General features: G+C 49.9%; 2 protein-coding genes across 8 annotated transcripts in view; both read right to left on the minus strand.

Moving 5' to 3' along the window:
• Positions 1-1,556: 1,556 nt before the first annotated feature.
• DNAJB12 (DnaJ heat shock protein family (Hsp40) member B12) lies at positions 1,557-22,829 on the minus strand. 2 transcript variants are annotated; one of them, XM_068950998.1, is made up of 9 exons: positions 22,589-22,829; positions 17,427-17,601; positions 15,807-15,952; positions 12,707-12,892; positions 10,592-10,671; positions 9,376-9,485; positions 5,913-6,085; positions 5,047-5,198; positions 1,557-3,641 (listed from the first exon to the last, which is right to left on the minus strand). In XM_068950998.1, exons 1-8 carry the CDS (start codon positions 22,719-22,721, stop codon positions 5,077-5,079), a joined length of 1,125 nt encoding a protein of 374 aa, XP_068807099.1. In that variant the 5' UTR covers positions 22,722-22,829; the 3' UTR covers positions 1,557-3,641; positions 5,047-5,076. The 2 variants fall into 2 exon arrangements, with proteins under 2 accessions (XP_068807099.1, XP_068807098.1); XM_068950997.1 differs by having other exon boundaries at positions 1,557-5,198.
• Positions 22,830-23,691: 862 nt separating this feature from the next.
• The window catches only part of MICU1 (mitochondrial calcium uptake 1), a 123,458-nt gene continuing 122,516 nt past the window's right edge, over positions 23,692-24,633 (minus strand). For 2 of the 6 annotated variants that reach the window (XM_068951002.1, XM_068950999.1), the window contains one exon: positions 23,710-24,202. In XM_068951002.1, coding sequence (XP_068807103.1) covers positions 24,042-24,202 — 161 coding nt within the window. In that variant the 3' untranslated portion in view covers positions 23,710-24,041. Of the gene's footprint in view, positions 24,203-24,633 lie in introns of all 6 variants that reach the window. The other 4 variants (XM_068951000.1, XM_068951003.1, XM_068951001.1 and 1 more) reach the window with 3 other exon arrangements.

The raw sequence follows: 24,633 nt of genomic DNA on the forward strand, positions 1-24,633 counted from the left end.
GTCCCTGGAAGCGAAACGGGGACGGGACATTTCGCAGCTCCCCCAGAAGGTGCCAGAAAGCCGCTCGTGGAAGAGGCTTTATTTAGCCCTTTCCAGGAAAAACAAGCGGCGCGGAGGGATCTTTTCGTGCCTGCGGGGGGATTATTTGCAGCGCGTGTGACCGGCCCGGCAACATGCCAGGGCACAGTTCCCCCCCCCCCCCCCAAGGCGCTTCCCATTTGGCTGTTTTTGACCCAGTTAACTAAGATTTTGGGGGGGGGTGGAGGGGGGGGAAATCATACCTGCTGGGGCAGCCACCTCTGCTGCCACCTTTCCCACGGCCCAACCTCAGCGGGCAGCTGCCGCAATTAAAAGCTCGGCCGGTGGGAAACGAGCTAAACGAGCCCAAATCCCCTGCACCTTTGCTGTGTCCGGGGGGGGGGGGGGGGGGGGGAATCACCGTTGCCCAGTGCAGGGCCCTAAATCTGGGGCTGCCACTGCTGCAAATCGCTTTTTCCCATGGCGCGGGCCGCATGCTGGCAGGAGCCGCAGCGGCGCAAACGCCGCTTATCCGGGGCCCTTGCGAAAGGCCGGCGGGGCGCCGGGTTTGCAAAGCGCCCGGCGGCGCTGACTCACCCCCGGCCACCGGGAACCCACCGCAGGGGCCACGGTGGAGGAAACGGGGGCTCCTAGCCGCTGGCCTTTCCAATGGCGGGGGAAAACCGTGGCTTAAGGCAGGGCAAGCTGGCTCGAGGAGGGCGGCTCGGCACGCGCGAGGGTGTGCATGCCCCGGGAAGAGCTCTGGGTACGCAGCGACGGCGGTCGGGGACCGATGCCATGCCCTGGGATAGAGGCAATGGAAACTTGCCTGGGTTAAATTAAAAGAGGCAGCTGAAAATGCAGCATCCGTACAACGAGTGTTTTCTGGCTGGTCTAGTCGCCGGGGGGGGGGGGGGGTTTCCTTTCTTTTTTTGTTTTTTTCTCCTTCTCTTTTGGTTCCCTTCTTCGCTTGCTGTGATTTGCACGCTGGGGACCAAACGGTTGCCAGCTCTGGGAGTCTCCTGTGAGAACAAACGCGGGATTTAGTCAATTGAAGTTTCTTCCCAGGCACGGTCACGGAAAGAAAAATATAACCCGGGGCTGGACTTAAAAAAGGCCAAAGCGAGCCGCGAGGCCGTCGTTTCTGCGGGGTCCCCGGAAAGCTTCGCTGCCGGAGCCCGCCAGCCGGCGCGGGAACCACGGCGCGGCCGGAGCAGAAAGCCGTCGCCTCCAACGGGGTTTACAACCAGGGCAGAGGCAGAGCGAGCGAGCGATGCGCAGGCAGGAAACGCTACGTGAGGACGCGCCGGAGCGAGGAGAGGTGAGGGAGGGAGGAGAGGGGCTGCCAACCCGAGGTGCCCCGCTAGGAGCAGTTGAAAGCGAACCCGCGTCCCCCTCCCCGGACAACGTGACGACAAATCGCTGATGGCAACTCTCTAAGAGCGAGTTTTCGAGCTCGTGCGCAGCTAGAGCAAGTTTCTCCAGCCGTCGACGCGCAACGCGAGAGTCTGCGCGACACAAACACAGCTGAAGCCCTCTCACGTTATAAACATTTATTTATAGATGTACAATTTGGTAATTAATTCTAAATCAAGAAATACAGCTGCTGGGAGCATCCGTTAGGATCTATGCTTTCTCGCTCATATTATCCGTGGATACCTACTCCAAAAAAATCGAAAGGTTTTTGGCGGGCAGGCTCTGGCCAGGGAACACCGTTTTGCAAGACATTCAGCACCTTTCGCAAACGCGACTTTCACTGAAGTCCCCTCCCCACGATCGCTTCGTGCCAACTAGCCTGTGCCTCTATTACGAGTTACTTTAATGCCATACTTCCCCCAACTTCCTTCCAAAGACGGAGGAATCATCATCATCATCATAACAATAAAAAAAAAAATCAGGTCCAAGTCACGGGAGCTGTGGGATAATAAGGCTTACAGTTAACAGGAGGCCTGATATTTTGCAAAATAAATAAAAACCCAAAGACAGAGCATATGGATTTCTAACGATAAAGAAATAAAACCATCTTCCCTCCCACTTCTTCCAGCCCTTGCCACCCTACCCAGAAGCCACTGCTGTTTTCATTAACTCCCCTAAGGGTGCCGGGGACGGTTCTCACAGGAAACGTCTTTACACAAAAAATGAACTGCGGGGTACAAAAAAAAAAAAAAAAATCCAGTTTATTCCACCGAGGGTAACTTTGCGCTCTTTCCGTTTTTGCTTCTCTCGCGCACGCGACAAAGAGAGAGGGCGTCACCGCGAGCGCTCGCCCGCTGCTCTCGTCCAGGTCCTGCCTGCTGCAGCAGGGAAGCCGCGGCTTTCGGCGCCGTCGCTCCTGCTTCTGAAACGCCGGACTGGCAAAGCTGTCGCTACAACAGAGGTACGCCTGGAGCTGTGATCTAGCGAGAGCGCTCTGCAAAGCTCAGTCAGGAACGCGAGGAGATCAAGGACGCCCGCTGACGGCTGATCCCCCCAGCAAAACTTCTTTCAACAGAAGCAATGCAAAGCTCCGTTTTTGGTGGTTTTTTTTTTTTTTTATGGATATCAATATTTTACAGGTCTCCTCGAAGAAACATCAGAAATATCGTGTCAAGGCCACAGTCACGTTACAAGTAGGAGTGCTGGTGGGAGAGGAACCCCAAGTTTAGGGGGAAAAAAAAAAAAAGAAAGGTGACAAAGGGACGCAGCTGGTGGAAAGCCCTGTTTACAGAACGAACGCTGCACGCTGATTACGAGGCAAAATGAAAGCAGACTCTGCAAAAAAAAAAAGTTACACGCACAAATAAACTGAACAACTGATGAGCTAAAACCATCTAGGACAATCCTTTCCTTCACTGAACGAGACTCCAGTGCTCAGCTGACCTGCTGTTAACTTCTGCCAACGTCGCAAAACCAAATCGCAAGTCTGGATAATTTCTTCCCCCCCCTCCCCCCCCCGGATTTGACAATTCTGGTATTAAAACCCCAAAGCCAGGCATCAGCAACCCAAGCCGCGGAGCGCTGCTGTCCTCAAGAAAGCAAAATACAGCAACTGCAAAGCGCTCCTTGCTTGAGCGCGTCAGGCAGGAAAGCTCCGTGGAGTGGGACACCCTGGCAAGAGAGGCTTCCTGCTTCCCTGTCTATTAAACCTGGCAGAAAACAAAATAATTTAATCCGACCCCTGCATAGTTTAAAAGTACAACATATATACAGCTATAAATTAATTCTAAATAGATTATATTTTCTTTTGTAAGCTTTCTTTTATCCCCAAATTGTCCGATTTCTCTCTCCATCAGAAGTGACCAGTGCAGTCACGAAGGGTCTCCTTTTGCTTCGTGGCTTCTGCAGCTTCTTTTATTATTTTACACTCTACACGTTTGTTCTCATGGTTGTGGTATCCTAGGAGCAACCAGGCTGTCGCACTCTAGTGGTGTTGGAAGGGAGGGAGGAAGACCGGCACCTTTATTTCCTGTTCTAATTGCTGCCTGAGACGTCTAACGGCGGAGACAGACAGACAGAAGAAAGAGGGCAGTTGTGCGTTGCTAATTCTCCAATTCCATTTTAATTTAACGTTTGATTCTTTAAATATAAAGTCTGTCACCTTGGCTCAGTGCACTTCACCAAAAGTCTTCAGGCATTTCAAGAGTCTGGGAATAAAAGCGGTAACTGTGTCAGTCTCCAGCCTACTACGTGTCGCAGTACCCCCCTCCCTTTGCCACCCTTCCCCTAGACTACAGGAGACGGCTTTTTCAGCCGCACCAACTCCACGTGCAGCGGGCCCTCTGTTTCAGAGCGATTTTCTCTTTTTCCGAGCACGGGTACAGAGAAGTGCCGCATTTCACAAAGAAAAGCGGGCAATTAATACCAGTCTCATTAAATAAGAGGCGCAGTTATCAAAACAAGACAGCGGGTGTATCAAGATAAGAATGGTTCCAAAAACAGGATACACCCAAAAAAAGGCAGAACATGACCCAGAGGATTTGATCTAAGGGCCAAGTTTTTAGATGCGTTCTACTTGCCAAAGAAAATAAACACAAATTCCACTGCTAAACCTTCCTACTCGTGCCTGCAATTCAAGTGGCTAGGTATCCACTGTCCCAGAGAAGTCTCTGCAGGCCTAAATGGTGTCCACAAAACTAAAACTTGCTCTGAGCTTCACCTTCAATTTTCTGAAGAAACCCCACTTTCAAACAGTTCTGTGGGTAGAGGAGGCCTGCAGGTTTTACAGCTGTCCTAGTAGTACCTCGTAGGTGAAATCAGCCCAAAGAATCGAGCAGAAACGGGACTCCGAACTCCATGCCAATTTTTTCATTATTTTCATGCAGCTCTCCTATGACCCGGTGCACCTGGTCTCCTCTATCTAGACTTGCCTTAATTCACGCTCTCCAACCCACGAGTCTCCCAGACTTGTGCTCAGCTCTTTTCACTTTGTTTCCCAGTTTAACATAGTAGGTTACTTCTACAGCCTGCTACAAACTCTGACCATTTGCTTTGTTTTCCTCGAGTGCCACGAGAAGGCCACAGGGGGCAAGGAACACCTGTTTTGTAGGAGTCCATTCCCTGTCATCGTATTTCTTCAAGCGCCATGGGATAACAGCTTTTCAATAAAACGGACAATAAAGCAACAGAAAAGGTTCATTAAAACGTGGCAGCTGGCTGCCAAGGCTGGTAAAGGCGTTGCAAGATACGGGGAAAAAACCTCCAACCAGCCAAGGCACGCACTGCCACAGTATCGAATGCACGGTTGACAAGAACTCAGCTGAGTCGCCAACATGCCCGGGGCTTTTGCTTTTTTCCTAGAGAACCAACACCAACAATGCCAGAGAAAACAGTGAGCTTGGAGAGCGCTGTGGGTGCTGACATGCAAACTAAACAAAATCAATTTCCCAATTAAAGTGTGTACACTTGACAGAGGGCGGCGCTTCCCCCCATTATGTGTGTGCATCCAGAGGAGACTCATGAAGACTTGCGTCTCAAACAGAGATTTAAGTAAGTATTAAAAGCACTGATGTGCCATGCTTCAGTGTCACGGGAAGCACCACCAGCTCGTACTTAGACCTCTGCTGAGCGGGCTGGCAGTGACTATCCGTGCAGAGAGGCTTGAACGTCTGACAGTCTGCTACAGCTGGGAGTGCCCATCCTCTGTGCTCGCTGGTACAGATCTGAGTCTCCGAAGTAGCGTGCCCGGTACAACAAGCCTTCCTCTGCAAAGGGAAAAGCCTAGCGTTACAAACACGATGTGAAAGGAGATCATCCGCCAGGCCATCCATCACCAATACCCCGTGGACTTTGCTGGGAACAGGAAGCAACTCAAGTTCTTGAGCTTGCAAAGTTTGCGCCACACCGTGCTGACCGGCTAGATGGCCAAATTATCTCACGCGCTGACTGGCGGAGTCCCTCCTATCCCTGTGTTCGTTCAGTAACACGCAAGATGATTTCAGTGCTGCCAGAACAACTTTCTGAGCGGGGATGGGACGTGGGATGGAGGACATCACAGGCAGCAGACTTTCAGACGTGCCTATTTTGGGAGCTGGATGGATACGCCAGAAATATTCAAAAGGCATTCTGTTCTGCGCAAGAGGACAACTAAAATACTACACAGAGTCACCGGGGTCTCCTGAAAAATCAGATGTCTGCAACCTTCCACCCCCACTGGAAATTAGAGATACCCGACTGAAACAGCAAGGGGGTCCCTGGGGCACAACACGTCTGACCAGTGCTACAGCAGCATTAGAAAAAAAAAAAAAAAACAACCCAACAACCAGACTAGATTTGTCTAAATCCAAAAAAACCCAGGAAATGCCCTCACACCACATTAAAACTATAATTTTAGCATAACTCGGTCTCCAATCACAGACTTTTCTCTCAGACCTCATGTCGCAGGCAAAACCCTCCATTCCTGACCCCACGCTACTCACTCTGCTGCTTCTCCTTCCAGCAGTTATTTCGAAGATTTGCGATGTAGTCATCCTCCACGCTCCTTTCAACGTTTTTCAGGTTCGTGCCTGTGTACTCTTCTGCAAAGACCTCAGAGACGTAGTAGACGACCTTCAAGTGCTCTGTCACCCTCCTGTGTATGTGACCCACAGACCTAGTTCAAGGAGAAAAGTCAGAACAGTACAGGGCACGCTTCAAGGGCAGAGCAGAAAGCTCCCAGCTCTTTAAAATGCCCAACGTGCCATACACGATACCAAACTGCTGAAAACATGTATTGCTCCTGCGCATCCACAAACTTGAAGCTTTGGTAAGGAGAAGCATTTCTGGTGGAAGTGAAACACTAACACTGGGAAAGAAAACCTGCCAGGGCTCCAGCTAGGTGGGCAGAGCTCTGAATACAGACATCTCTCTGAGACAGAGTGCCCAAGGACTAAATCCATTTAAAATAAAGTGTTTATTAGAACTGTCAGCACTAATTAAATCCCTCTGCAATTTCCTTGCTGACAACACCATCATCTGTTTTCGATGGTGAGCTCCAAGGCTGGTTATAAAGCTCGGAGGCGGATGCGTTTGCGACGCAGGATAAGACCAGCCAGCAAGGCAGAAACGTGTCCGCGCAGAGGACTAAGGCAGCGCAGGGGTCCGAGCGGAGCGCAGGCTGGCTGTCACAACTCCCCAGCAGTCCCACTTACTCAGCAAGACTGCCTCTCAGATGAACCCAGTCCCCTTTGCTCTCTTCTCTGAAGCTATCTGCTAACCCCAGGAGCGTCAGCTTCCTCTACCGCGTCACATGCTGCAGCAAACGCTGTTGCTGCAAGAACAAAATTAGATCCACTCTGCACTCAAGCCTGCACCAACTAGTACGGAGAGCACTTTCTAGAAGGAAATCTCTTATTACCTTGCCCCTGTAGATTCGCGTTTCAGTGGGTGCACTTATTTTCCCCAGCACTGCAGCAAATCTAAGAGAGGACCTGTGCCCAAACACTGATTCATCAGGAACAGCTCCACCTGGAGACGTGCCCAAAATTTCCCACAATAAATACCAGCTGGCTGCTGCATTAAAAGCGAGCCTGATTCTTAAGCCAGGTATAAACATTAACTCATCTGGCTCGCCCTTCAGTCTGTTATCAGGGTTTAGAGGAGCGATTCCAACACCCTTGCACGTTTCAGCAGGGACCAGCTTTCAGGGACAAGCGGTGTGCAACTGGACAGACTTAACAAGGCCAAAAAGCACCCTCCGCGTTTTTCAAGACAAACGCTAGCCCATCTCAGGCAGCGTTTCTTGGCAGAGAGGCAGCCTGGGAGAAGCTCAGCTCACTGTTTTACCTGTCAAGACAGAGCCCTAAGCTCTCCGAAAGTTTGTTTTCCTCTTCTGTATAAAGATGAAGGAAGGAGGCTTCAAAGCGTGCCCTCAAAGGAGGAACATCTTGCGCTGGCAGAGCTCTAGCAGCGTGCCTGACTGTACAGAAGGTTAAGGCAGGCCCTGGCGCAAGAAACCTGCCGCCTGAGGTCAGACACGCGATTCAGTCGGGCAAACGCCATGAGGCTTTTCCTGACTCGCCGGGCAGCAAAGGCACACAGGCACACAGCTAGGCAGCTCTTCCAGCAGAAAGCTATCTTTTAAATTAAAGAGCTTTACAAAGGGAACTGAGGGACAGAAGGCTCTTTAGGACTCTGCCACTCTCACAGTGACAGTTTTCTATAAACAAGAGGCACCAAAACCTCTCTGTGTCATCAAACGTTGCCAGGTTCAAAAGCTTCTCGCCTCCTGCTCCCTGAGTTCACGGCAGGGAGCCCGCAGTTCTCTGCCAAACAACAGCCGAGCACAGCGTTTCCCTCTAGATCCGGCAGCAGAAAGGGGCCGGCTGCCTGCGCGAGCGAGCGAGCACGCACGCACGCAGCACCGCCTGCCGGCACACGATGCATTTTCAGCTTGCTTCGTTTCAAGTGCCGGGGCCACTCAAACGAGATGACAGACGACTGGATCCGCTCATTTGCCTCTCCTGTCCAAGCTCGAAATCGGTGTGCTTGCATTAGCTGAGCACATAGAGACAGTCTAATTTAGTGTCCCAGCCAGTGTCCAGCCGAGGCAGGAACTGCACCGCGCCACAGAGCTTTTGTCTGAGAAGCACAAAGTTGAGACCCAATTTGTCCCGAAGAAAGATGTGAAATAGCTACAGGTCAAACCCGCAGAAAAAATGCACTTGCCTTAGAGCCAAGCGTAGGCCTTAATATGCAGGGCTCAGTTGGGTCCCACGCTCGGCATGGGGAATTGCGTGGTAGAGAAATAGCTGGGACTGAAGAACGGTTCTCCTCTGACAGCCGACAAGGCTGGAAGCAAATCCCTGTCCACCTAAAAGCTGTCCTCCGCTGAATGTCTCTTCACCTGATAAACCCCCTCTTCGCCAAGATAAAACCAAACAGCTCTAGATACATATATGCTCGTTTTTATAGTCCTAACAAATACTACAGAAATCACGTCTAAACACTCTTTAGCCTCTCAGAATGGCCCTCAATTACGCTTTGTTCAAAAACACTCCATCTTTTGGTTCTAAGCACTACTGTCCCAGTCTCCGCCTTGGACTTGAAAGCTAAGCTGGGTTTTACAGTATTTAAGGTCATCATCGGCAAACATTGTCGTCAGTGAAACTACACAGGGCCCACTGCCTATCACCAAATCTACCCTCCGCTAGCCATTCAAATACACATAACAAACTCCATTGGAAATATATTGAGCCTTTGTCAAGAATGATGCAGGCAGCCAGAAATCAAGCCTGTTCTCCCTTTTCTTGTTGGCACTGCAAAGTGATCAGACCATGGAATTGCCACAGGATCTGGAAGGAGACAGCATCAGTTTTGGATAGCACATTTCTGGCTAGAGCTATTTCACGGCAAGGTTAGAGTTCAAAAATAGGGGGGTTCCTTGGGAGCATCTGCTGTTCTGCGCCTTTCGTTCCTTCTCCTCCTTCTGTATTGCTTTGTACTAGGTGTAAATGCAGCTGAGGCTTTCGTAAGAACAGGATCTGATTTTGTTCTGTGCACTCCAATTTCCCCTCTACGTCTCGGTTCATTTTGCACATGGGATCCCAGTGTATTCAAACAGCTCCAGTGGGCTACAGCCTCTCCAAGTCACGTAGTCTGTCCCCTTCCCACCCAGCAACGGGAACGGGCTGCAGAAGTTCCCGGCCAAAGAACACCCTCTGTCAGGCAAGCGTGCACCTTCTGAGAGATGCCTGCGCCTTCCATCTCAAGACCTGCTTGCGAACCAGGAGGTCTTCCCTGATGTGTGTGACATCTGGGAGTAAGAGCAACAGTGGGACAAGCTAAAGCAAAAAAATGACAGGAAAACCAGACAGTCTAATTCCCTACCCCATAACGCCACCCTGCCCTCCAGAACCCCACCCCAACCCCAGTTTGATAAGTTTTAGAATAACAGGTACTAACGGCCTCTGGCTCAAACTGTAGGGTGGGCTGGAGACCATCATCTGGCTGAGAGCAGACACAATGATCAGGATGAGGATAGGCATCAGCTGGACAAACAACCCAAGGCCACCCTGAAGAACAGAAACACACAGTGGAGCGCCATCCGTATACTCGTACACAAGGACCCTGTAGCATTGCTCTCCCTCGCAGTCCTAGCACAGCCTCCATTTTCCTGCTCCTCACAGGCAGCGGGCTCACAGCTCCCCTCCAGCAAGGGCAACATTACTCTGAAGGTCCAGACTTCTTGCCCCTTCCGCAGACGTGACAAAGGATGGAGGGACTGGCAAGGGAAGCCTTGTGAGTGGATTTCAAAAGCCTCACGCCCACATTTCATCTGTCTAGAGCACAGGCCACCGTGCAGTTCCTGTCCTGCTCAAACCAGTGAGCAGAACTGCACAACTGCTTTTACGGAAAGCACTCTCCCCTTTTTCAATGTCAGATAAAAGTAATCTCCCCTCTGCCTCAGCTCCAGAGCTCCCTCCAGTTCTAGCAGAGCATCCTTCCACCTTTAACCTTGAGGAAAAATATGCAGGAAGTTCTTGGTTTTTTTTTTTTTTTTAAAAGCATATCATTGGCTATCCCCAGAAAATAGCAATCTTCAGTACTATTTAAGAGACCAGGGTTACGTAACAGTCCCTTATTCTCACTTCTCTAGATTAAAAGGCTTGGAGTGCTGGAGACATACTTAGATTCTGTGATGAAAAACATAAAAATAGATCACGTTATGAAGTGCTTTCCTTGGTTAATTAAGTATCACAGATTAGGAATACCCCATCTTAAATACTGGAATAACAGGGAGAAAGAGTAGACGCTGGGAGGAGCCAAGAGTATACGTCATCTGAAAGGTGGACTGGCTTTTTGAAATTAAGGGATTAAATGAGAAAAGAAATGTTTATCCTGTGTTAAAAACAAATACATTTTACCGAGGCAATCTTATTTCAGGGTGTCACTGTTTCAAGACACATCACTGTTTTCTCCACTGGAAGGCAGCTACGACAGCCCAAGGAGAACCACCAGTTAATTAAACCAGCAGCTTCTTGTAAATTCTGAAGTCATTTTTTCTGCCCAGGATGGTGAAAACAAGAAACGTCTCCTTAAAATAGCCACACTAGCTAGTTGCAATTTGTATACTGGAAACACTTTTACAGTCCCAGCCCTTTGGCTGTTCTCCACTCACATCACCCTGATGTTCTCGTCTGTCCTGCCGCTGATGATAGGTGTATCGCATCCTGCCATTGCTGTATACGTGAACGTTACCTACAGGCAAAAGAAAACTGTTACAAAGCATTCACAGCACATAACACTGCATGGGCTGGCTAGGATGGAACCAAAAAATATGGCCGCGTTCCACATCAGCCTCACCAATTAAAAAGGCGACAGATAAAGCAGACAGGGTGCTAAAAAGCCACAGCGAATTCAGAAATGTTCACTCTGAACATTGTCAGAAGGGGCTAAATCTGCTCCTTTGGTTTCGGGCACATTCAGCAAAGATATAAGGACAGAGGGAGATAACGTAAAGGGAATCGACACCGTGCTCACACTCGGATCCGGTCTGCTGTTACCACTGCTCCCAGGTCGGCCTACCTCATAACATCCAGTAGCAGGCCAGCCAGCGCAGAGCTGGAAGGAGGACAGCACACCGGCCTGGCTAGGCTGCTTCTGGGCCGGAGCTGGGATGTCTCCACGGAACGGTGACTTACTGAGCTCGGTTAGCCCCGAGACCCGCACGTTATGTCCCAGTGCACAGGGGTGCAGGTCCCGTCAGCCTTAACAGCTCACCAGAGACTGCTGTTGCTTTGGGGCAGTGGGGATATGCGACTCCACAGGAGACTGATAAACGAATCTATACAAAACAATGAATACGTATTGCCTGAAGTCAAGCATTTACAAAACGAGCTATGGACAAAGCCACAGCCTAAAGAGGAACGTATGCCGAGTAGATTTGTCTGAAGGTGAACTGGTGGTGGGCACAGAGATCCAGCTATAGGATTTTGTAGGATCACCGGAAAATTCAGGTTGAAAGGGACCTCAAGAGGTCATCTAGTCCAACCTCCTGCTTGAAGGAGCCTCAGCTATGCAGAAAGAATATCCTGTACAGGCCTCCTCACTTCTAATAGAATTTCATTTTAGATTAAAAATCTAAATTAAAAGAGAATTAAACTAAAAAGAGAACATTTTCGTATTTTTCCCACCATAAAAACAGAGCTCTTCCATGCCTTGTCTTAAATGTCAAAACTACAGCTGAAAAGGGAGACCAGCTGAGAAACTGATCCTGAATTCCCATGGGACAGTGAGAAAAGGAAAAGAGATTAAGCTAAAATAGCAACTCACTGTTTTTACTGGAGTAGCTTTACCTCTCCAACAGGCAGAACATGAGTACAAAAGGCCTCAAGATGCCGTTTCAAGTACTTGACGCTAGTGTGTTAATTCTTATATATCAGATAGGAAAGAGCTACTTTCAGTCAGCTACTTTCAATCTATTTGGCTGAAACAGAAATATTTATTTTTCCAAGTTTGTCCAGAGAGGCCAAATAATCAGAGCCTCCACCTCCAGCCAAATATGACTACAGAAAATACAAGGGAGTCTTCTAAAATATCCCTACCCTGATATTAAATGTGTCTTTTTGATCTAAACGGATCAAGAGAAACAACAGTCCCTCTGTTTTTTCCTGCTCCCAAACAATGATCAGCATTGTGTACAGACATGCTAGTGATTTGACTTTCAATTCAAATCGTTTAAATTATGCTCTAGAAATAACACTTTGATCTTTTTTATGGGACAAGTGGAAAAAAGGAAGTGGAGACTGATCTCAGAGAAACTGCTTCAGCTGCGTGGCAGAGCAGATACAGATCAAGGGCAAGGCCTAGAAGTTAATAAGAGTTTCTTCTGATGAGAAGATTTAACTTCTAAAACCACCAGGCAGAAAAGCCCTCTTCAAAATAGGATTACTTTTACAACTAGCATTAAAACAAATTATTGGTGTTCTAATGTTCAACCCAACCTAAAAACAGTGAATGTTGCCAGCACGTAAACAAATCCCTGAAGCCGGGAAGAAGCGCGGCTTTGATGCTATTACCTGCTGGTTGCCAAGTTCTGCGAGAACCCATCTGAACAATTTAGAAACCTCTAGGTGTTTAGAGCACTTGTGAAGGAGAACTCTCATCAAATTTGGCTGTGGAGAAGAACACAGCTCTCAACCCAGCCCTTGCACCGCCAAATAAATCACTACTGCATTATTGCCCTGTCAGAAGGACTGGGTCCCATTCAAGAGATTAAGGTTAACAGGCTTACTAGAGGGAAAACCACCACCAAAAAACATGTTGAAGAGGTCTTCTGGGGAGATGTCTGCTTCAAACCCGCGGTGGAAGTCTGAGTGACTGTGTCCGTGCCGAGCAGGGTTGAGTTTCTCGTCTCCAAACTGGTCATATTGCTTCCTCTTCTCTGGGTTGCTCAATACCGCGTATGCATTACCAATGGCTGAAATATTGGCAATAAGGAAGCAATTAGCTTCTTTCTTCTAGAAATAATACATTCATCCCTGCACACTGGCAAGACTTGCCTTTCTCATTACACAAACGAGACTCTCAGCTACGCAACTCTTTTCAGAACGCTACTTCCGCAGCACAGCACTAGCACCTGGCACACTTCTCTGGCAAACACAGAAAAGAAAACCAGGCCACCAAACTCAAAGAATAAGGCCTTAATTAATTCCAGCTAAGAAGTTATAACATCATTGGCTTGAATTTGGTATGTGCCCATTAAGAAATCCTCCCAGACGAATGAACCTATGAATTGCTATGAAATTCTGGTAAGAAAGCAGCTACTCATTCCACTTAATTAAACTTGCTATTTCTTTTGAACAACAAACATCCAAACCCTTCAGCCGTAAGCAATTGTACAGGAAATTATGATTTTAGTTGACAATTTTTTATCCAAAAGCAGCATTATGGGGATTCAATATTACAGCCTGAAACCAGAACTGCAAAGGATTTAACTATAGCCTACATCACTGAAAGAGGCTTTAAAACCTCCAATAAGACCTAGTAAGAAAACGTTGGCTAACGGTTATGTCTGTGAGCTAAACAATTCCCAGATGCCAGAAGTGAGGTGCATAATTACAAGGACGGTTAACCAGCGCCCGTGACAGTGGAAATGTACTGACACTAAATCCCTGCCAGTTTCCCAGGTAACTCTCTTTCCAACCTCAGCACGTAAGAACCAGGCTGCCAAAAATGTCTGCTTGCCACCTTCCTATTTCTGTACTTCTTTCTTTACACGCCCCAGTTTACCGCTTCCACTCAGTACCAGCCCACCCAAGAGCCTCTGCATTCGACTGCGGAGTGCCTCCTCTCTCCTCCTTGCGTCCGCAAGGAGGTTAAAAAAAAAAAAAAAACAAACTAGTAAACCTAGTACCGTTTCATGGTACTAGAGCTGACTGATGTAAAAAAGGCAGGAGCAGAAGTGACGGAGAAGGGAGATGCATGCCCTTTTGAGCAGATGAGCCCTAAGAGTCACAATTTTGCCAGTAGCCACACCGAGGTGTTCAGTTTCTTCTTGGACTAGAGAGCTGGACAGCGGAGGATGTAACGTCAGCATATTTGTTCTCAGTCTTGGTTATATTCAGCACAGCCAGTGCAAACATTTCTACAACCAAGCAAGAAAGCTAGACTACAAGGGCTGACTCTCAGCAAATTAGCTCCTTCTTTCAAACCGTATGTTAAGCAATTAAATTTAGGAGAGATTTAGGATTCGTTCATTGTTTAACTTTCTGCTGACAAAGCCCAAGAAACATCTCATTCCAAATCAGGATTTTGGCTCCAAGCAGCCAGGTTCAACTCTTTTTCCAACGTCAGCCAAAGAGAGTGATGCAAACCTGCTCCAAGACAGACTCTGGCCAACTGCAACTATGGACTGAGACAAGGTCTCAGGACAAGACGTAACACTTTATCAGCTGTCATTGGGAAGATGAATGCCAAGACATCAGTTCATACATCAATGTTAGAAAAAATTAACTAAAATCCTCACAGCAGTGTACACTTCCCCCTTCACCCTCTGGAACCAGATAGCTGGACTTTAGTGAGCACTGCAAACCAGGAGCTCAGCTTGGGGGCTGAAGGACCGGAGAGCCAATGAGACAAGGCTGGGAAGAGAGATAACCTGATAGCAGATAGCCCCGCAATGGAGGATAAAGGGCACCTTGCTTAACGCACGACTTCTGGCACGTAACTCTTGTCAAAGCCTTCGGCAAACACCATTATTTAAGATTACAAGTGAAGAAACCTGCCTTTCGCCACTTAGCAAGGATTGAAAGATAAACTATTGAACAGCGGCTTACTGCACATGCTATGAGGATACATGTCTACAGACACTCACTGCTTAATCTGGACCCCACACTAAAAAAGGCTCTCCCAAGTAGCTGAGGGTCAGCTCATTATTTGCTAACAGCAACACACTTATCAGTCACGGATTTAAGTCTTAAAAGACTTGCACAAACCTTACATAAGACTTTTACTGCTGAATTTGTGTCTACTAAAAGCATATACCCAAATACTGTATCAATACGCTCACACCAGTCTGGCCTGGTTCCCTGTTTCTGCAGAAGTTCTGTGTATTTCCCTCCCAAGCTGGCTAGAATCAGATCGCAGTATTTAAATGGCTTAACACTGCAAAAAGCAGTGATGGAAAATTGGCATCAAGAAGTTCTGTGTTTGTTCAGTAAAATGATAACAATCAAACTTCCACAGCTTGCAAAAGACAACACAGTTTCTAGCCACCTGGAAATTTACTGCGTTGATCCAGATCAACGGGGTAGTTCTCACCACATCAATCACCACTGCTTAAAATCCCGCAGGCCAAATCACACAGACAAGAGTACCACCACCAATGCCCATGTCCCCTCAGCAGGTACCACTGAGGTGAAAAAGGGTAAGTCTTGGGCATTAGCGTCAAGGTAGATTCTGAATGCAGGGCTGGTTTCAGGAACAACTGTCGGAAAAGCCCTCATTTTACTCTTGAGCAGAGCAATTTCAGAACCGGTCTAGGGGAAGCCTAGTGGCATGATCACCATTACACTTCCTTTATTTTACTTGACATAACTGGAGTTCTCGGGTAACTCTACTGCCTTTATTCTAGGGATAAAAGGCCTGCAGTTACCTGTAGCGGCCCACAGGTAACTACTGAGCCTTCACAACTGCAAGGCAAAAGCTCATCTAAGCATACTTCCCAGCTCTTCCTGCTCAGACTTGTGGCATTGTGACAACCTTACTGTTAGAAGCTTTACATATTTCACTCTATTGGACTCGTGAGGTTGTCTTTAGAGTTCCTGCTAGCCCAACTCAGCACCAACATTTGACGGCTGAGGGTAAATCACGAAGCTGGAAATGTACTTTACCTTTAAATGCCTCTGTAGCCCCTGGCGCATGGTTCTTATCTGGGTGAAATTTCAGCGCAAGTTTCCGGTAAGCCTTTTTCAGGTCCTCATCAGAAGCTTCTCTGTTTACTCCCAGAATTTCATAGTAATCTTTGCACTGCTTTACCCTACCAGTAGAAAGATGAGAGGACATGGACAGTTAGTTTTGGCTGTGGAACTTTCTTTGCATCGAATATGTCAACTTTGCAACATCACGCACGACAGTTTAGATCAGTGCTGCTCAGTGAACTCTGGTTTACTCAGTTCTAATTCCTCAGGGGGTGACCCATTTTTTTTTCAGATACTCACTCACACTGTGCCTGCATTACTAGCACACAAACATTCTTAAAGAACAAGTCAAGCCAGTAAAGGTAGAAGGGCCTCTGCCCAGGCAATGAGATCATCTGCAAAGTATCTAACTGGCAAATAAGCTTCAGCTTCATCGTGATCACATTTTGGTGGCTATACAGGAGATGCAGGGGTTACAAACGGCAGCCAGAATCTGAAAGATAGCTGTTTTCTGTTTTTTTCCCCCCCCAGACTTAGTTCATTCACAGACCAAAAAATAAAATCAGTTGATTTCTAGAGGAAGAAACAGGAAGATGCCCAGGCCTGTGCGAGCAGCCCAGTTCATACTGCGTACCTTCACAGTTCCATAATTATTTCTAGTTTCCACATGACTTCGTCTACACAGAGGAGAGCAGGCTGGATTCTTGGAGAAATGGATGGCGTAATAAATACACCCAGAAGTCAATGAGCCAGAGCAGTTCTTGCACAATTCAAACCATATCCATACCCTTAAACAAACTTTACCAAGTGGTTGTGTCTACAGTTCAGCCCTTCAGCTTCCAACATTTGGGAATGGTACAAAGGAATAAAGAAAACCTGAAATAGTATTTGGAAGACTGGAGATTGGATAAACACGCCCTGAGACTTTTCAGCAGGAGCTTTAGAAGTATATCGTGCTAACAGAGCAAAGCGTCCTGCGGTGGCTTTCTATTTTATTGGGCTCTAGAGACCATGAGTACAAAACGAGCAAGAGAGCGGGACAAGGATGTGCCCTGTCTCAATGGTTACTGTCACTAGAGCAAAGCTTAGAGCAGGAAGGGTGCCTGCTGCAAGCTGCGAGTCATGACTTCCACTCATACGCTTCAGGACTGGGATTTTTCACAGTATTATTGAATAGCACTAAAACAAGCATTAATGTGAAATCCGTGAAATGCATGCCTCCAAAATGCCTCTTTGGACTTCAGCCAGGAAAAGGCTTACAGAGCTACAGTTCTAGCATTTGTACATGCCTTTGGGAAAACGCCTCATCCTTCATAGATCCCATGCAGCTGCCACCCAGGGCAATAAAGATACTTCCTAGGTATCTTTTTAACACCTGGCCAATTAAAAAGCACTCAGGATGGTTCAAAGCTGACCAGATCTCCTTACACAGTATGGAACATGAATTATCGTACAATTCCAACCTACTCTCTCTGCCTTCCTCCTTCATGTTCCATCTTCATATCTTTAAAACACTGCAAAACCCAGACTGGTAACGACATCTTAAAATCAAAACAAACAGTGGGTCAAAGCCATGGAGAGCTGCGCACGCACCTCTTCACCGCATCCACCTGGTCCTGAGTATAACCCTTGGGAGCCTCCCCGCCAGCCTCCCCGTTGGCCGATGGGAAGTCTCCACTCGTTTTCTTGTTCTGGGGGTTTGTGGACTCCTTGGAGTGGGGCTGGCCATTGGACGATTGTTCATCCTTGTTGAGTGACTCGAGCAGAACTGAAATGAGAAAAAGAGGAGAAGAAAAAAACAAGGTAAGAGACCACCCGGCTCAATCTGCGCTTCCCATTCTCTCACAAAAAGGGAAACCCCTCTTATTCTCTACCACGGCTCCAAGATCTCCCCAACCTTTCATCAGAAACACCATCACCTTTTCACTCAATGAACCCTAGAGTTCCTACTGCCTCTTGTCCAAACGGGAGGGTTAGTCCTACAGAGAGACTACCTGCTTCACCCAAAGCGCACAGCCTCTACCAAACCCCCGGGGCCCTCCAGCCAGAGTGCCAACAGCTCTGGGAACCACAGTGGATCACCAAAGAGCTATATCTTTGTCCTCTCACTTTCTTCCATGTCTTTCCTTAACAATCAAACATTTGCATATTATTCATTTCCTGTCTCCTGCCTTGGAGATCTCACTGTGCTGGCTAAATCATGTGACACCATGTCTTCAGAGAGCTTAGAAAATAATACCAGGGGATGACAGTCACACACACCCCAGGGAGAGACCGAGAACAGGGACACTCCCCTTTCGGGACACAGAGCTGCACTACTTACTGATGGCAGCACGCTAGGAGCAGTAACAAATGAGTCAGAAGGGTGCTTTGTTCTCCTGCACTGGTTTACATATTTCACCAGTGTAGAGGAAGCTGTGAAAATCATCTTTTCCCTTAATTACTGAATATCAATTGCACAAATTTGTGCCCTTTCCTTAAGCACATATGGGGTGCGTGCATATATCTGGTACGTCGTTTCAGACCGTGTCCTTCTCTTTGCGAGGCTCAGACACCATCTGCCATCCTTTTCAGCCAAGAGGGGAAAGACACTCGGGCCTGGCCTAACAAGAGAGGTCCTTAGCTGACCACACGATGAAAGCAAAGACCTCTCCAAGCACAGAGTATCTTTCCATTAGACAGTTGTCTGACAGCTGGATATCTCCATCTTTTTAAACTATTTTTGTCTTTTTTTTTTTTAATCAAATATCAGACCGATCTCTTCGTCCAAGCAGCTTCTGAATTTTACGTTTTATTCCTATTAAAAAGAATAGACAAAATAATAAGATTTGAAATAGAAAATGGTATTAACAGAGGCATCTGTAACTTGAAAAGTTTGCAATCCTTCATCCCGAGCCTAGAACTGAGAGAGACATTTCATCTCCTCCAGCGGATTGCATGTTACAGACCTTGCACTATGGGGGTATCACATTCTTCATGCAAGTGCAAACAACACACGCAAGCCAAAAGATGAGCCAAGATATCATATCTGCCTGGCAAAGTTTGTCTGGGCAAGAAAAAACTGCTCAGTAATCCACCAGCCAATACAGGGAGTTGTTACAGGATGAAGGATAAAAACGAAAGAATGCTAAAGACCAGCAATGCCCTGAATGGCCGTTTAAGCTTGTGGGCTTTGCGGATTCTGGCTTTCAGAGCGCTCTAAATGGATCTGTTACAAAATCCCTTGGAGGCATCGCTTACAGTTTACTTCTGGCCTCTCCTGATATTTTGGGCAACACCAGATAGGATACCTGGCTCTTTCTGACATTCTGTCAGAGTAAGCCAGGAGAAAAATGTCCAGTCAAATGATCGCACCCAGCCCTCTCTTTTATTTTTTTTTCCACTAATGCTGTTCGCGTTGTTTTCTGGAATCGCAAGCCAGAGACCTATCAGCATTTTTCTTGGGAAAATTATTGCAGTTTAATAAATCTCACTCTAAGGAAGTTCATCTTCCAATTTGGTCTGGATTCGCTCTTCACTTCAGTCCACTGTTCTTAGTTACAACGCTATGAATGAATAAATCTCTGCCTCCCTCGTATTTACCCTACTCAAGCGTTCCCAAAATTACAGCCTTCGCTTTGTTACTTCCAAAAACAGAGCAATGCGCCTGGCACTTTTAAGCCCTGTCTCACAAGGCAGTCCCTCCACCCATCCTTCTCTCGTCTTGGGCTCTGCTCCCTACAGCTTGCCCACAGATTTTCGGTAACGTGGTTCTCGAAACCAACCACAAAAGCCTGTGTACGGCCACGGCTCAGTCCCGTTCTGCTTTACAGCCTCGTCCTTCTGCCTCTGCATCCCAAAGCCACACTGGTCCCCTGCACGATCACAGCACAGTGCAAGTTCAGGAACTACTGAAGCAGAGACCACTGAACGCATTTTCAGTTGTGCCGACTCAGCTTCCCACCCAGCATGCGTTACGGATCACTTTTCCTCACTTATTAGCCAACATTTGGTCAACTCCCGTTATTTTTTTCCCAGAACTACTGCTGCAAAAGTAAACAGTGGAATTTTGTCTATGACGGTACGTCCAGCTGCGTTTATGCAGGAGATGATTTTTGCTGAAATCCCCTAGCAAAACCATTACTGGCACTGTGACGACATCCGTAGGCTTCAGCCAGGGTCAGAGTCCGAAACGCTGCCTGCACAAGGTCCACGCAGCTGATCTTTGCCAAATTTAACGGAACTCACAGGAGAGAGAAGAGATTTCCCAGGAGCACATTGACTACGTAAAGGCTCAATGACCAGTGCGTAATGTAGGAACTTCAGCGATATTTCCCAACTACAGACCCAAAGCTCACTAGCGGAAGAATGTCAAGTAAAGCTCAATGGAACAGACAAGCCCCAGAACAACTGGCTCCGGAAACACAACTCAAAATCAAAACTCAGATAAGGTCTGTAAAAATAACAATAAAAAAAAAAATCTACAGCCCTTTGCAGGCATTTCTGCAGCTTAAGAATAAACCGGGACAGAATTGTATTTAGCTTGTTTTACAAACCACTTCCCCGTCACTTTTGCAATACGTTAATTACATCTGTCATAAAGCTTCTAGGAAGCTTTTGAGACACTTCCTCAAAAAGCATAAAACAGGCACATGGTCTCCAAGAAAAGAATATTTTTTACGTACTTTGAAATGAACTGCAATAGCTGTACTGTCATAATCAATAGGGTCTAAGAAACAAGACGCAAAACTTGCTGAGAGGCATCGCCAAGAAAACCAAACACACTTGATACACGCAAGCTCAACAGACGAGGTTTGTTTGCCTGCCGACAAACTACGTGAAACTACTGCAATTCCTCTGGCTGACGTGCTCAGGGAGGGGATTCTGCAGCTACGTCCACAACCAAAGACATTTTACTTCTACGCGACGGACAGAGCTGCAGGACTGTCAGAACAAGAAAACGGGAGCCACCGGCTGAGAGGATGGAGGCTTTCTGTAACTCACAGCCTGGGATGAGAACTTTTATTCTACAGTACAGACCAGGGCAGCCTCCACAACGATGGCCTCACAAACATGATCACACCCCCACAGCCAGCTAACAGACCAGAAACAGGAAAGCAGCTACAGTTTAGAAGGTTACTAGAAGTGCTGTGTTCTGCTCCTAACGTATCTTCTCCCACCTTCATCCCTGCATAGCAACCCTTCTCCTCAATTCCTGAAGTTCATCGTAGTCAGTGAATAAGGACCATGAATCAGCAAGGGACAGCAGCCGCGAGACGCGCATTACCAGTAACAAGTTATAGCAGAGACACTGTTCTAAGGTTTATCCTTCGGCAACGCAGTCCCTGGTTTCAGACCGCCGGCAGCAACCTCAGCTTGCCAGGGAAATTCAGGTGGCCTCAAGCCTGCCCCTGCAGCTCTTTTCCCTGGAGGAGAGGGCCAAGAAATAGCAGCCTGGGGGCAGCACTGAGGTCTCGCTCTGGCCAGTTCCTGTCTCCTCATGGGAACAGTGAGAGAAAGCTCCCTGTATGAGGGCACCCCTGCAGCCTGTGCCCCACTCCTCCCCAGGAAAGAGGTAACGGCCAGCGGGCTGCAGAAACCGCTCTGCCAGCTGCAGGCGCCTCCTCGACGCCCTCTTCCCCAGGAAGCAGCCATGCTCTCGCTGCACACCGAGGCTGTTGCGTGCAGAACAAGCAGTCTGGCTGTGGGGCAGTAAGGAGTCAGGCTGCGCAGCCCTGCCTCCCCTGCCACCAGGAAAAGGTGTGCGACCTGCCCAGCCGGGAAGGCTGGTTGTCCCTCCTCTGTGGGTGCTGCACACCCAGATCCAGCTCGCAGACCCGTGCCAGCCTGCACACGTGCTCTGCCCCCCCGCCGAGCAAGGGTTCCCCCTTCTCCCCTCCTTGTGGCCAGCGTAAAGGAATACAGGCGTTATCCCTTGGCTGCCTCAAGTTCAGATGTTCAGCTACACCCAGCCTCATTTGCACCTAGACCTAAGGCTACAGCAGCACGCGCTAACCTTGTGGCGGGAGAGAAAGAAACACCTGGGAAAGAGGCCCGCACGATGTTGCCATAGCCATTCCTGCTCCCAGCACCTGCCCACAGCCTACCCTTTGCTTTTAGTCAAGGCAGCTTTTGCTACGTTAAGTTTCCGGGGGTAACAGGGTGCCTGCGGTCCGCCTCCGCGAGGGACGCGCTTCCTGCTCCGTGACTGAGAGGGACGGCGGCCACCCAGGGGCGAAGGGCGGCGGGGCGCAGGTGTCCCGACCTGTGAAAGCGGCCCTGGCTCGTGCTCTAGAGGAGGCAGCGTGTAAGGGCACCCTGCCGGCGGCTGCTACCCGGGGCCGGGGCCGCGGCCGCGCCTCCACCGGGGCGACCGCGGCGGGGAAGCTGAGGCGGCAGCTGCCCCGGCGGCCCCCCCGGAGCAGCGCTGCAGGCCCGCGGCGGCCAGCGGAGAGACGGGCAGCCGGCCGAGGCCGCCGCCGCCGTCCGGGCGGCCGTTACAACCGTTGGCGGCGGCGGCCGTTGGTGGCGGCGGCGCAGAGCCCCCTGGGAGCGGCAGCGCCCTCGCGCTCGCCGCCCCCCGCCCGGCCGCCGCGCCCCCCACCCCCACCCCCACCCCGGGCGGACTCGCCTGCCCAGCGTGCCCCGCGCGCGGCGCCGTGCGCAGGCGCAGTGCGGGTGAGAGGTCAGGCGGCGGCCGGCCGGCCGGCCGGCGGCGGCGCAGGCCCGGGCCCGGTGCGGCCCCTCCCCCCGCCGCGCCGCGCCGCTCCGCTCACCGCGGACCCGCTGCGACGGGTACAAGCGCTGGGCCTTCTCCAGGAAGCGGCGCGCCTTGTCGGGCTGGTTGGCCTTGGCGGCGGCCAGGGCGATGCCGATGCACCGCTCCGCCTCGTCCCTGTTCGACTCCATGGCGGCGGCGGCGGCCGTCGTGACGGCAGCGGGGCGGGGCGCGGCCCGGCCCGTTCGCGCGCCCTGATGACGTCACCCCCGCTCCTCCAGCGCCGCGCCGCGCCGCGCCGCGCGGCCGCCCTACCGTACTGGCAGGAGTAGGGGCGCCGCTACCGTAGTGGCGGTAGCGCGCGGGCCGGCGGGGTAGGAACGTACAAGTGGGCGCCGGGCAGAGAGGAGGAGGAGGAGGAGGAAGCCGCGCTCGGGGGGCAGGAGAGCAGGGGAAGGGGCTGCCAGCAGCGGCCAGCAAGGGAAAGGACTAGAGGAGCTATGGGCTCCGCCAGGCGCTATGCTGAAAGTAAAATAAAATAAAAACTAGGAAACTTCTCATGTGCTTCCTACTACATCCGGCACAAGACAAAAAAAAAAACAACAGCTTGGAAAAGAGAGCGGCGGCTGCCCTCTAGCTCCAGCTAGCAGAAATTTTGCCTTCTCCTTTACTTTGCGGTTGCCCCGAGCCAGGGCGTCGTATTTCACAGCCCCCCGGGGGCCTTTGCGCCCGTGAATTTGTTTCCCCGCTTTCTGAAGCCCCGTTTGGCCAGGGGCCAAATCAAAGGGGACCCTTTAGGCAAGAAACCCTCTATTTCTGGGAGGACGCGGTGGGAAGGTGCCGCTCGCTCCAGGCAAGAGCTCCCTCCGGCGCTTCTTCCCCTCCATCGCTGCTTCGGCGGCCCCCAAATTCCCGTTTGCAGTGAGAGGGGGCAAACGGCAAACCTCCCCCCCCGCGGCTGCTGCCCTGAGCCTGGGAAGGGGTTGGGAAAAGCCGGCCCAGCCCGGAGCAGCCTCTGCACCTCCAGAGCCAGAAGAGCACATTGCCCACAGAAGAGTAAAAAGAAACACGGCGACACAGATCCCAAGGGATCTCGGCGCTCCCAGCCTGCGGGTCCCCACGGGGAGGCCTCCCCCTTTTTATAAAAGGGCCTCTTTCGTCGGAGCAATCTGAACATTTAAAATAAAAATCATGCCGTTTTGTAATATCATTACATTTTTTTTTTTACATTGTTTCTTTACATTCTTTTGACCAGTTCCACTCTTTGTTCCTGAGAGAGAGAAATACTAAGGGAGCACAAGCAGAAGCAGCGGATCCAACAGGCTTCGATTTCTACCAACATGTTTACAAATTCCCCAGTTATCAACAGTCTCGGCTCTGGTTCGGGGCAGAGCCCGGCGCCGGCAGCCGGTTTCTGCAGGCGCGAGGTCCTCCTGCGGGTCCCCGTGGGCCGCGCCGCAGGGCCGCCGGGCTCCGGGAGCACGCGCCGCCGGGCTCTCCTGCCTGCCCGGCTACTGTTTCGGCATGGTGAAGTCCCAAGCCGTCTCCTGAGCGCATTTCCACATGGCCCGCATGAGCCGCGTGAAGCCCATGTCTTTGGGTTTCTCCAAGCCTCTCATGAGCCGCTGCTTCATAATGGCGACAAACTCCTTGTTGCTCAGCTCTCCGTTCCCTAGGAGGAGAACAAAAATTATTAGAGACATAAAACCCCACAAACTCCCTTCCCGCTCGCATACGCGCTAATCCACCTGCAATGCAGTTTCCGAACTGGGAGAAACCTGCCTCCCCACAGGATCGATCGCCCCAGGCTGGACAAGGGCAGCACAGATTTCTTCCTCAGGGTCGTCTTTGCAGCAACCGCAATCTGAGCGTCCCTGCCGCGACCGGCCTTTGCCCAAAAGCGTGAGCGCGCAGGGACAGACGTGGCCTCCCTCGCCCACGTGCGCCGCGAGCAAGCAGCCATGATATTTGCAGCGACAAGTTCAACACACTTGGCTTCAGGAGCGCCGGGGTTTTCACAGCGTCAGTAGAAACCTCAGCGAGGGCAGCACGGACGAGGCACGACGTACCGCCGGCATCCGCGCCGCAAGGGTGGACGCCGTG

Source organism: Struthio camelus, chromosome 7 (genome assembly GCF_040807025.1).
Source record: "Struthio camelus isolate bStrCam1 chromosome 7, bStrCam1.hap1, whole genome shotgun sequence".
Lineage (NCBI taxonomy): Eukaryota > Metazoa > Chordata > Aves > Struthioniformes > Struthionidae > Struthio > Struthio camelus.